We start from the raw sequence: 13801 nt of genomic DNA, 5'->3' as shown, positions 1-13801 counted from the left end.
GAAGCAGATTAAAGATCAAACGCCGCTGTCAGCTCGCGTTCGCGGAGATGAGAGACAGAAATGAGTTGTGACAAGTCCCGTGGTTCGAGCTGAGCCGTGATGCGTCAACCTGGTGAATCACCGCAGAGGAGGAGAACAGGGGAAGAAGAGGAGACAGGGATGGAAAAGAGGGGAGGAATGGGAGAAAAAGAGGAGGAGGAGGAGGTACAAAAAGAGCTCCGCCGTCATTCCGTCTGTCACACAGACCACACAAGTCAGAGGATAAATTTAAACGACGTCCTGAGGAAGGTTACTCTCAAATTTATTTTTCTTTTTTTTATTTTGAACAAAAAAGTTCGTTCATCCTGTAAAGACCGAGTCACCACATCACCTGTGTTAAAAAGTTACGAATTTCTTTTTAGTTGAGATTGGAATTAACGGTTCTGGAGACCATGAGAAGCTTTGGTAAAGGTAAGATCATGAATCTAGTTATCTTATTAAAACCTGTGGATATAAATCATTATTATTACATCTTTTAGACACGTATTGCATTAAAAGTCACAAAACAGATTATTCTTAAAAAAGCAACAAAAGACTATTTACAATAGTATTTATAGACAAAAAAGGACTTTGTCAAATTAAACGTTATTTATTTATAATGTCACTAATACTAGTAATAGTAATTATTATTAGTAGTAAACAATGTTTTTTAACAATAGAACAAAAACAATTAAAAGTGTGTGTGTGTGTGTGTGTGTGTGTGTGTGTGTGTGTGTGTGTGTGTGTGTGTGTGTGTGTGTGTGTGTGTGTGTGTGTGGTCTCACACCCTGACTAAAGTGAATAATGTACTTTCTCATATCAGTGACAGCTACCTAGACAGGAGCTTCTGACCCCATCAAATTCACACACACACACACACACACACACACACACACACACACACACACACACACACACACACACACACACACACACACACACACACACACACACACACACACACACACACACACACACACACACACACACACACACACACATTTATCTGTTCAGGTACATCCAGAAACACCCGTAACTCCTCACATGGCTCTGATGCAACACTCAGAGGGAAAACCAGCAGGGAGACGAATTAGTGTCGGTGTGTTTCAGATAAAACCTTTAGTGTGTCTTGGATCAGGGGCCGACCAATCACAGGAAACAATAGGAGGAAGGAGGAGGGGAGGAGGAAGCGGGAGGATGAAGTGAACCCTTCACTGCGTTTGATTGGCTGGAGCCATCCTCGATTCTTCATGGTGCACATGTCAGGAGGGTAGTGGTGGTTGTGTGTGTGTGTGTGTGTGTGTGTGTGTGTGTGTGTGTGTGTGTGTGTGTGTGTGTGTGTGTGTGTGTGTGTGTGTGTGTGTGTGTGTGTGTGTGTGTGTGTGTGTGTGTGTGTGTGTCAGAGGGGTATGAAAGCAAAAGGAGGTATGAACAGAGGAGGAGAGGGGGACCGGCAGCAGAGGGGTTAATGCGGTGCAGATTGACAGAAGTTAGCAGCACCCAGAGGGGAGGAGAGAGGAGAGAGGGGCTGATATAAAATGAGTCGGTCACGCTTTGAACAGTTACACATGCTGTTTACATTTTTCCCAAATTAACATGGCCCCTCGCTTCAGAAAGCTCCCCCACCTCTCCCCTCCACCTTTTCCTCTTCCTCCACCTTCTTCCCTCTGTCTCTATCCCTCAAGACTCCACAAAGTTCATCCTTCACTTTCAGATCAAGATGCCACTTTTCTTTTAAACTTCCTCTTGTGCCACGAAGTAGGCAATTTTAGAATTTTTATGTCAGAAATGTCCAACAAACAAGTTAATTATGAAAGTCTCAAATGAGTTTTTATTTAAAAAACATTATTTGGTTATAATTTTAGTTGCAAGCAGATGCTTTTTTAAATTTTTGTATTTAAAGTTTACATGTAACCGCTGTTATTTGAATCAGTCCTCAGAACTGTGACCACATCACCACAGGAGCAACGGGCCTTCAGGATGTTTAACGTTTTTAAAGTTTAGGCTCTGTGTTCATAGTTGCAGGATGGCTCCAGAATTGGGAGCAGCTACATTTAAAAAGATTGGATGAAAAATGTTGTGTTTGTCTCGAGGAGGAGTTTGAGTTTCCTCTAAACGGTCCTCTGAAAGTTCTCAGTCATCCATGCTGAGCCTTCAAAGGAACTGGGCGTTTGAAGACGTTTCGCTTCTCATCCAAGGATCTTCTGCTCTAATAATTCTCAGATGAGAAGCAAAACGTGTAACGTAAAAGAAGAAGCGTCCAGTTTTCTCCTTTCGAACTTCTGCAAAGAGCCGTTGAAAAGCACTCGGCTGCTGTTGCCCAGAGACCCAAGAAAGACGCTCCTAGCACAGCTGATCAGGCCAAGAGAAAATATAAGTCCAGTAATTAAAATCAAACACAGTAATTTCTGGTGCTTTATGAGTTTTGTTTATCACCCTAACCCTGGTCCTAGCAGCACCAATTTGGTTGTTGGTGGTCGTTGTTATAAGGAGGATTTCTGTGAGTGTTTGCATCAAACTGATCATTAAAATCAGAGAAGAGAGGAAATAAAAGGAAGCTTCAAATTCAGTAAGTTATTGTTTTTATTTATTTTGTACCCCAAAAGAAAAAACTGAAAAATAAAACGTTCAGATGACCATTAAATTCCCTGAATCCAAGGACCTAAAGAGAAAAAGTAGCAGATTAAAAAAAAAAAATTCACCGCCGTTTGATCTGTTTTTTATTTGATCGATCGCCCTGGATCGTCTGGATTCCTACTCTCCTGTGTGTGTTGGTAAAAACCACGAGGTCAGGTCAGAGGAAGCAGTTAGGAAGAGGTAAATCAAAAGCTGAAGGTCTGAAAAAGTGGAGGAAGAGAATGAATGACACCGATGGAGGAAGAGGAGGAGAGGGTTTCAGAAACTCTTGGAATAAGAAACAAAGAGCAGGACGGACGAAGTGACAATGAAACTGGAACCAAACACGGCAATAAAAACGAAGTAACAGAAAAATTTCACTCGGGAATAAAAGATGGGCTTATAAGGTAAAGAGAGGAAGAGCGACTTCAAGGCGAGAAGAACAAACCGAGCCGAGGATGTAGAGTTTACGACGCTGAGAAGTGGTTTCTGGGAATAAACTTATTTTTTATTGGACCTTCTAAACGACTGCATTTCCTTTGTTTTTGGGGTGACTGATGTTTACTGACTGTGCCTGCTCCTGAGAGGCTCGCAAAAGCTCTGCATGAACAAAGAACTGCGATGGGAGAAGAGATGAGAGGAGTGTGTGTGCACACACGCTTGTTGTTGGCTTTTTAAAACACACACACACACACACACACACATACACACACACACACATACACACACACACACACACATGCATACGTGTGTGTGTTGAGTTAGTAATGGAATGCACATTTGATTGAGTACAGGCTGCACGTCACATAAATCTGGCCTTTAACTGTACACACACACACACACACACACACACACACACACACACACACACACACACACACACACACACACACACACACACACACTGACCCTAAGCCTGGATCGTCCACCAGCAGCACCAACATGTGTGTGTGTCCTTTTCGCCTCCGCCCTCCCATTGCTCTGTTGGTTTGTGCGTTACCAGCAGGTAAAACAAGCAGACGTTTGCTATCGCGAGTCCCTTCTTTCAGACACACAACCAGCCTCCAAATCTGCAGATCAAGGCAGCAGATGAGTCCGACAACATGCGTCCAAACCGTTATTTCGTAAAATATGCAGATTTTGAAGCAACGCAGTAATGTAGAACATGTTTGGATCTGTGCATGTCCACCTGTGAGGGGGTGAGTGAGTGCAGCAGGATGTGAAAGCTAAAATAAAAAGTGAGGTGTGCTGATGACAACATGAACTTCCATGTTTGTTCCTCATGCAGATCTGATGTCTCTTAGGAGGTTACAGGTTTTTTAGGCCTTGGGCACTCTCTGGGATTTTACAGATTTGATGTGCTTTAGAGACAAGGACATGGTTCTGGGTGTTGATTGTGGATTCTTAACCCTCGCCGTGTTGTTCTTTCCTCCCGACATTGCTCTCTTTTCCTGGCCTCATCAGTCTAATATTTCTTGGATAATTAGAATCTGTTGGACTCCAGCTTGGAAAACGAACTGAAGAAAATTCACCTATAAAAAAGAGCAGAGTCACAAATTTTGTCTGATTGTTTAATTTTTCAGTTACTTGGTTCTTTTGTAGAAGACTTGTTTCAGTTCTGTTTATTTTTAGAGAAATAACACACTAACATGCTAAGTTGGAATGGAAGAATAGTTTAATCCGGTACTAAATGTATTAAAAGTGTCAGATTAAGAGACTACCTAGTGTGCTACTCGCCCTCCTCTTCCTCAGATCGAGGGCATGCTACAGCATCATGTCTATATTATTAAGTAAATGTTGGATGAACATTCATGTTCCACAACGAGGCGTGACACATTGTTAAACTCATGTCGTCGTTCCTCCTCTGCACCAGTAAATTTACATTTGTTCAGCGGTTTAAATCGACGCGATCTTCATTTCCAGCAGTTTGAGCTGAAACCAACATGTGTGTTTTTTCTTTTCCTGTTGACTGTGTCAGTCGGACAAACATCTTCTCACACGTCACATCCTCCTGGCTCGTCCATGGTGGGAATCTGAGGTTCCCTTCAACACCTCGGAATAATCTGTTCACGTGTTATCAAGCCAGGTTTAGTTACGTTTATTTACCTGAGGGCTACCGTTACGCCTCATGGAGACAGTGTTGGAGACCCAGGAGGGTCACGCTCCAACACTTTATCCCACAGGAGGAAATCCCTAAAACATTCCCGTAACACATGTATTAATAGTTCATTTATTTGTTAACAAAAATAAAAATAATTTTGGCAGATTTTATTCTCCTGCTCTTGTATCAAACTTCTTCAATGAAACAGCTTAAAGAAGATATTTTTGAGAATGGTTTAGGATTTATTTGCATCCAGGATGAACAGCTAAACGAACTTCCTAGGTACTCCTGTTGTTTCTCATTAGTCGAATCACAACAAGCACTTATTTTTCATCAGATTTGAGCAAACATAAATAAGACTTTGGAATAAAATGGTGTTTATACATAAAGGTGCATTTCTGAAGGTGGCTTTAATCCACGGCGTCACCTTAAAGAACGTCATTACGGCTTCCCTGATGTTACCTGATCTCTGTATTTGAGGCGCCGCGGCGAGCAGCACGGTCTGTGCTTGTTTACAGCCAAGTCTTGTCTCACAATTTACACCCTCTAAATCCTCATAACGCACTTTGGCCGTCCTAATCAATGTCACAAGGGAGATGATAAACAGAAATTTCCACCTGATTAACAACATCTTCTGCAAGCGTACGTTATTTTTCCTCTCTGTTAGGACCTCTTTCAAGTGGTTAGAGTGATGGAGGGCAACCGTTGTTTGGCAGCCAGTTTTTCCTCCACCAGACTGGAAAGATTTACTCGCACATGGTTTTCCCACCGTACCAAATTCTCTTTAAGTGCTTGTTTAAAACCTCAAATGGAAGTGCGTGTTGTGAAAGATGACATTTGGGTCCTCTTGGGTGGAAGCGGTACAACGAACACCGGTTTTACCAAAACACGGTCCAGAGCGTAAAATATCATGTGTTACACGGGGTTTGCTTTGCCCCTGAACGCTGCCTCGTGTCCTAAAATTCAACTCTGAACCCTGACCTTGTGGTGATGTTTAATTTGAACCTGTTTGGGGCTCAGAAGCGCTGCTGCCCAAACCTTCTGTTCGGCCTTCTTCTGTTCTGCAGATGGCAGCCAGACTCCTGAGAGCCACATCTGATGTTATGTTGGAGAACAAACCAAAACTAAAAAATATGATGTGCTGTAGCTCTCTTGCGTGTGTGTGTGCGTGCGTGCGTGTGTGTAACTATAAAGTAGTTCCGTACACCCAAGTGCACAGAGGCAGGTCATGGTCAGCCATTGTAGGGAACCCCCTGTGTTGCTGTAATGGGATCCTCCCATGGAGAATGTTCTAGTCTCAACCCTGCCCTGCAGAGTGTGCTTCTGCTGCCAGGTACACACACTCAGCCTCAAACCCTCAGGGCTCGCCTTGAAGTCAGACTATATGCCGACGACACTGCAGTTGCTCAATCTAATATTATATAACAACAAGACGGCTCCGGGTTCCAGCTATCTCAGTTTACCCGTACAAAAGAGGGTTGTGTTTAGCCACAGCAGAGGTTGCTTTCTTACATGTCAAAGCTCAATCAAAACAACAAGAGCCTTTCACGTCTGGCAATCATCTCCGAGCATGTGGCTGCAGACTAAAGGAACTGCTTTGGAGCAGTTTTCTTTCCCCATCCAGGAATGATGTTATTTTTTTTGGTACCTGTTTATTCCTTTTGAATGCAACCCATTTTGCACGCTGTGTGTCCTCTTCCCTCAGGGCTGTTTACTGTGAGTCAACGATCCTGTGGTGACTTTTACTGCTAATGGAGGTTGTTCATTGGGAGGAACCGGCAGCTTGATGAGCTCCAAATGTGCCTCTGAAAGATGCATATTGCGCGTGACAGGTGATGAGGCTTTTGCAGCCCAGAAGAACAAAGGAAGCTCATCTGACAGGGGCTGTCCTGGTTGTGTGTGTGTGTTTGTGTGTGTGCATGTGTGTGTGTGTTAGTGTGTGGACATGTGGGAGCTGCATGGCTAAACCTCAGTAATTTAGATAATAGTCTGGGGGCATGTTTTGATGTTGTCAACAGCTGAGGATTAACAGGTAGCAGCAGAGTTACTAGCTGTACTTGGTGTTTTTCATCAGTTTGGGAGTTGTTTGTTCAGGTTTTGTCAGCGTTGCTACAGTGACAAGCGTTTCTAATCCCGTTTTAATTTGAATCTGCCATTTTCCTTTAACTGTCATTCAATCTGTCACTGGAACATGTTTAATAAGTGTGTTTTGAAGTGAGGTTGGGTTTGTCAGGTGGGTTTACATCTTGCTGCAAGTAGATTCATGAATCCAATTTGTTCTCTTCCAAATTACTTCCCAGATTTATTTCATGACAAATAAACTACACTACAGGGTCATTTTTCTACCTGACTTTTCTTCCATCTTTAAATAATTGCCTGCTCCTTTCACAGATCAGAAAGTAATTAACTAAAAATGTGCAGCTGGCTTACATTTAAACGATTCCATTGAAAAGAGTGTGTTAAGTTTTTTAAGTAATTTTAATTTATTGAGGGAACTGCACTTTGGGTTAATATTCTTAAGCATTAATCCAAATAAGGATTTTTAAATCAAATCTAATTTTAATTTTGAAATAAAATTCTGAATAAAGTCTGAATCCTTACATTAAAATCTAAATATAAATTTGGTAGTTTAATGCAGACTTCTGTAAAATGGTTATTGCGGATCATATGTGCAGGGAGCATCATTGATAGATGATCAACAAACTCACACGATCAACAGGATTCTAGAGAGGGGCTCTCTACATCCCGATTAGTTTACTTTTGCTACTTTCATTCCACGTCAGTCTGAATCTGCATATTAGCTACTCTACTTATATTATTATTTTAATTTCATCATTAAATTGTGACTTTATGTATTTGTATTTGATTCTAAACATTTAGATTTAACTGCATATTTAGATATTAATCTAAATATTTAGATTTAACTATATGCTGGGGTTTGAATCTGATAATTTGGCTTTAACTATATATTTATATATCAATCCAAGTATTTAGATTTAACTATATATTTATATAGAAATCCAAGAATTTAGATTTAACTTTATGTTTATATATCAATCCAAGTATTTAGATTTAACTATGTGTTTATATATTCAGTATTTAGATTTAACTATATGTTTATATATTCAGTATTTAGATTTAACTATATGTTTATATATTCAGTATTTAGATTTAACTATGAGTTTATATATTAAGTATTTAGATTTAACTATATGTTTATATATTAATCTAAATATTTAAGTTTTACTTTATACTTTGATTCGAATCCAAATATTGAGATTTAATTATATAATGAGGTTTGAATCTGAATATTTGTCTTTAGAAATGTTATGTGAAGCTATAAAAGGTAAAACCAAACAGTAAAATTATTGAAGGTATGACTTTACAATCATTGCCCCACACATACTTGAGCTATTACTCATCCTACCCTCTAAATCTCTCAGACTTGTACATTTTTGTGCACTGACTTGTATATAATACATACGAGTTTCTACCCAGCCCTGTTTGGGAGTGAGGACCAATACGACAAATGTAGGAGGCTGAGTCAGAGGAAAACCCTGCTGACTGTTTAAGGTCAGTTGCTTTTTTAAAAACAGGCCTGGTTGCGTGTTAAGACAAAATGTTTTGAAAGATGTTGAAGGGATTCACTTTAATTCTCTTGCTCTTCTTGTGAGGTCCGCCGTGAAAGACGAAAGACTGGAAAAAGGAAGAAAAGGGGCGACAGAGAGGGGGCAGGAGAAGCTAATCAGGGTTAATTGGCTGCTGGGACTTTTTTTTTTTTTTACTTTACCCTAGGCAGAAAAGAAATCAGAGAAGAAAGGAAGACCAAAGTAAACTGTGACTAATTTACTACAGGAGGTGTGTCTGAGGTGGAAAATAGATAAAGGAAGGCATGGGGTCACGCTCATTGTCCCATAAATACACCTGATGTATGAATCATAGATTTCTGCCTGGGTGATAAGAGGATGAAAGTGAGGGCGGACAGGATGGATGTGTTCTTGAGCGAAGCTGAAGGATGTGTTCGGAGAGCGTGGACAAGGACGGCTTGGAAATTAAAGCATCCAAGGAGCAAAAAGAACAATTGGACGTACACGAAGTTCCTCTCACAGCTGAAAACCACCTTTCAGCTCTAATTTTCTCTGTTTGAAAACAGAGATGGGGGCACTAAAAGGTTCCCAGTACCCCCCCGTAACACACACACACACACACACACACACACACACACACACACACACACACACACACACACACACACACACACACACACACACACACACACAAACTAAACCCTGCACACACTAACAGCAAAACTGAAATTAATCCACCTATAATATATAATATATAATTATGACGACAAACACTCAGATGGTATCTAAGAACACCTACACAAACACTCTGAGAGCTAAACAGGAAGTCCACAGCAAACACACAACTGATGCTAACCCGTCAATGTTTGTGATTGTAAAGAAAACCAGATGTCTTTGTGTGTGTGTGTGTGCGTGCGTGCGCATGTTGCCTGACAATCTTGAGCACTGAACATATGAGCCATTTGTTCGACTGTTTCCAGCTATTAGGAGAGGTTTCATTGAGGGCCAGAGTAAACCTCGGATAGCCATTTAAATCAACCTGGAAACAGAAAAACACGTTATTTCCGGCATCAGATGACTCACAGTCATGAAATCCATTGAAAAACTCTAATTCCAACTTAAATAATTACAAAAAGTCTGAGAAAATGATATCCCTGTCTTTGTTATCATAGCTCTGGTGTACGTGCACACACTTGGACGCCTGAGACGTGTGCTTCAGTAAAGAAACGTCTTTTATAATTTTTAATCGGTCTTCTACTTTAATTTCTCCACAGTCAATCAAATGATCACGTTTCTGCTGGCTGCTGCTGTGTCGCTGGCTGCAGAGCCTTCCCACACCCTGGCCAGTGAGAGAAGTTCAATAGAGAGCACATATGAGCTGACCAAGTACCTGGAGTATCAGCTGAAGGAAATCAAAGACGTATATGTGAGTCTGAGCTCCTGTTCCCCCGTGTTAAAGCTGTGGCCCTCCAGGGCCGCCGTACTGAGTGCTTGGGTTGTTTTCATGCTGATTCAGAGGTTTGATTAGTTAAAACATTTAAAACATGCAGTCATTTATAAAAGTAATAAATTATCACTTATGCGCTTCGATGCTTCAAAGTGTCATAATGGATTAACTGCATGTTTTTAAAGCTTTTACATGGTCAGTTTTAACCATAAAACTCTACGGTTATACGCGAGTTTTAACATCATCATCAGCAAGAAGCAGCACCTCTGGTGCATCTCGGAGCTCCAGCAAGAATTTTTCAGTGATATTGTCAAAATAATTACTTAATGAAACGGTTCTGTAGTGCTGCAGGATGTAAATAATGGAGGCAGTTTTCGACGCTATCAGCAGGTCATTTGGTGATATTTGTGATTTTTACACGGAAACACTCTTTAAAGTGATCCCAAAATCAACTTGATAGACAAGGCGCCACACAAATGTGTTGTTGAAAGACTTTAATGCACAAATAAAACTTTCTTTTTAAAATACTAATAAACCAGAAGGAAAATGAACTTTTAAGTTTCTAAAGTCTTCTTGTGTGCTTTTATTTCGACAAATATTGGTTGGGGTTAGGGTTAGCCGATGATTATTTTTCTACTTTTTGATGCATAAAGCTAATTTAGCTTTATGCTAAATTTCTCTTTGTCTGTTTCTGTTAGACGTTTAAACATGTCTATTTACCAGTAAAATGCAACTGAGGCATTGTTTCTTTTTCAAAACATTTCTTTCAGGACAAACATTTTATTGTTTTTTTCCATTCATTCTTCTTCCTCTAGTTATTTAGGTTTGGTCATCTTTCTTGTGTGGACTAATTTGCATAATTTATTTGCTTGGTTATGGGAATGCGGTGCAGAATCTTGTTCATTCATTCATGACAGATTTTTATGCAAACACTGCGGCTAGCCAAAGTATTTTGTAAGTATAAGTTGGGAGAGAAAACAAAGCCAAAGTGCAGAGTCATTGTCAGTCGTCAGCGGGCCGAGGTGGGGTTTTGTGTCCACTCTGGTGCCTCTGTGGCAGCGGATTTCCTGACAGAACGTTTCAGTCTGAGCTTGACAGGTAAATAAAGTGGTTGCAGTGATGTGTGCAGACTGTCATATTAAAACAACCACGTGTGCCTCTTCAGTCTGAGGAACTTTACGGGTCTTTATGGCGTTTGAAAACTGGACCCATTTAACCGTCCTGCTCCGTCTCTTCCAGCTGACCTATCTCGGACCACCGTTCAACGAGAAAGACTTCACTCCTCCTCGGCCCAACAGCACGGCTCTGACTCTGCCAAGTGCTGCTACCAAAGTCAAACAGTGGCACGAACTGGAGAACCAGGCCCGCTTGGTTCAGAACCAAAGGGCTTACTCCATCCTGCTGGCAGCCGTTAGGGAGCTGGCCCGGTCCACTCTCTGCCCCTCTCTTAAGATCTCCCTGCTCCACTTCTGCACCGGTCTGGATGGACTCCTGGGCTCCATCTCTGCCCTGATGACCTCCCTTGGGTACTCATCTCCTCCCCAGTCTGTAAACGTGGGAGGAAACGCCGGTGAGAGGCATTCCCTACAGAGGGGGCCGGGAGCAATCCAGCCTGCTTCACTCATGAGCCCGAGGCCGTACAGATCCATTTCCAGGTCCGGTCAACGTAGCAGCCAAAGGAGGAGTGGGACGAAGGGGACCAGAGGAGAGAGGGAGGATAGCATCAGCGTGGGCGCGATGGACAAAAGGAGAGGGAGAGATGGGAGGAGGTCCGAGCCTACCACCCCACAGAGGAGTGGTAGGCTGAAGGGAAAAGGAGAACGAGTGAGAAGAGAGAAGAGGGAAGAGCTGGCTTGGACGCTGGAAGAGGAGCAGCACAGACAAGTGGAAGGCAAGGGGAGGAGGAGATTGTTGAATATCGAGGAGGATGAGGGCGAGAAGGACAGAGAGCATGAGATCAAGGTTGAATTGTCGTATTTGAGTTCCGGAGGAGTCATAACTCAGAAGGAAACCTACAACAATCAGTACAAATTCAACTCGAAGTCACACAACCGGGACACGCTCCAAGGAGACGGCTTCTCTCTGGGAAGAAACACAGAACTCATTCATCAGGAGAAGCAGACAAATATAGACTCCTCCTCGTCCTCCTTCGATGTACACCATCGGCCTCCTCGCTCCCTCCTCCCCCCTACCCTACCACCTCCTCTGTCCACCCTCTCCCTCCTGTACCAGTTAGAAGCAGGTGAGGAGCACACTCTCCTCCCTCAGACTGTCCCACCCTCTTTACAAAGGAGCACCTCACTCTTATCACCTCCCTTGAGCCCACTCCTGTCCTCGTCCACCACCTCCGCTTCCTCCTCGCTCCTGTCGGTGCGACCAACAATGAACGATTTTTCCAGGAAGGTGGAGGGGTTCTGGATACTGAGAGAGCTGCAGAGCTGGCTGGTGCGGTCGGCGAAGGAGTTCAGCTGTCTGAAGAAGGCAATCAGAGGCTGAAACCTTCGGACAAAACTGGACACAGACACGAAATTTGTTGTTTCCACCATGTTTGGGAGGAGAAAAAGATAAAACTAAGCCCATTACTGCATTCATTCCTAACACACTCATTCATCCTCTACTGGAATTGGTAGATGAAGGACCCGGCGGGTCACCAGACTAGTTACTGGAATATAAAACACACAAAGCCGCCACATTAGCTGTCACTGATGCACATAGCAGGTCATTCAGCCAGCCGGCTCGGAGTTTCCGGCCTTCGCAGCTCATAGATCAACACAAATGCTGCTGTAGGTGGTTAGACTCAACCAGCCCAACCAGACACACAGTGGAGCCATTCAATGCAAACCAGTTCAGTGACCTCACTTTTGTGAATCAGCAAACATTCATTTTCTCTAGAGGAGGAAAAAAACGTGAATGGGTAAAAAGACAAAAGAGAAGGAAAATGCCCAGAGGGACGGTGGAGGCACGGGGTGCGTGGGTGGGTGAGGGCATGACTCAGGGGCGGACTGCTGGAAATAACCAGCCGGCGGATATTGCTGAGTAATTATTAATAAAACACTCGGTTACAGTAACTGACCAGGCGGACACTGCTGGGTATTCCAACACGCTGCTGGTGGCTGTTTGGGCTCCAGAGCTCACAACGTCAGTTAACAACAAATTTTTGCCACACCTGTTGAAATTCATAAGTAGGAAAAAGCACAGTTCACTTTTCTGTGGTGAGCTAATTTTAAAGATAGTTGACTTAATTCTTACTGAGAACTAAGTGCCTGTCAGCTTAAACAAACAAACAAACAAAAAAAAACACCAAAGTCCTGCCATGTCTTAGCTGTGTGATTAGGAACTATTGAATTATTTATAGATAGATAGAAAATGATAGTTGTCATTTGACAAACCACAAACAACAAAATCTCCCCACCTGTTCTTCTAAACTTACATTTTAACTCATTTGTTCATGATAGATGGGACAAAAGTTGTCAAGTTTAAGAAAGGTAAATCTCATCACTATCTGCTATTTGCTAATAATCTAGCTCACGGCCCCGTAGACGTTTGTTGTTGTGCATTCTGGTGGACACTCAAAGCTGCAACATTCCTCTAAAACCACCTGTTTTACGTTTTGTAACAACGTCTGTGCTTCTGAGCTAATGCAAACAAATTTTCAGCAATTAGACAGGGCCAGGTGTGCCTGCTAATGAAAGTGTAACCGACTTTATTTCTGATCAGATTTGGTGTCCTGTGCCAGTCCGATTAGGCCAACAAATTCACGACTCAGTGATGGGACCATTTTCATGACCCAACCAGCTGTTTGACTGATGTGCAACAAACTCACTCCTCATTGTCACCATCCCAAAAGTCAAATACAAAAAGAGTTGGTACACACACAGAAATAACTGTGAGCGGACAGATGTGAATGTGTCCTCAGTGCCGTACACCAGTAGTTGCTGCTGCAAACATGAGATTTATTAATTTATGCCCATGGTGACCAGGAAGGGTCACAACAACCACGTTCAGTAGTGTGATGTTTCACTGAAGTGTTGA

General features: G+C 42.3%; 1 protein-coding gene across 1 annotated transcript; it reads left to right on the top strand.

Moving 5' to 3' along the window:
• The first annotated feature begins 300 nt into the window (after positions 1–300).
• Positions 301–12408, top strand: clcf1 (cardiotrophin-like cytokine factor 1). Its single transcript, XM_015946055.3, has 3 exons — positions 301–450; positions 9597–9748; positions 11009–12408. The coding sequence occupies exons 1-3, from the start codon at positions 432–434 to the stop codon at positions 12263–12265; spliced, it is 1428 nt and encodes a 475-aa protein (XP_015801541.1). The 5' UTR covers positions 301–431; the 3' UTR covers positions 12266–12408.
• The last annotated feature ends 1393 nt before the right edge of the window (positions 12409–13801 follow it).

The sequence above is a fragment of the Nothobranchius furzeri genome, chromosome 1 (genome assembly GCF_043380555.1).
Source record: "Nothobranchius furzeri strain GRZ-AD chromosome 1, NfurGRZ-RIMD1, whole genome shotgun sequence".
In the NCBI taxonomy this organism is placed as follows: domain Eukaryota; kingdom Metazoa; phylum Chordata; class Actinopteri; order Cyprinodontiformes; family Nothobranchiidae; genus Nothobranchius; species Nothobranchius furzeri.
The sequence above is the reverse complement of the archived record's forward strand: the minus strand, read 5'-3'. Positions and strand labels throughout refer to the sequence as shown.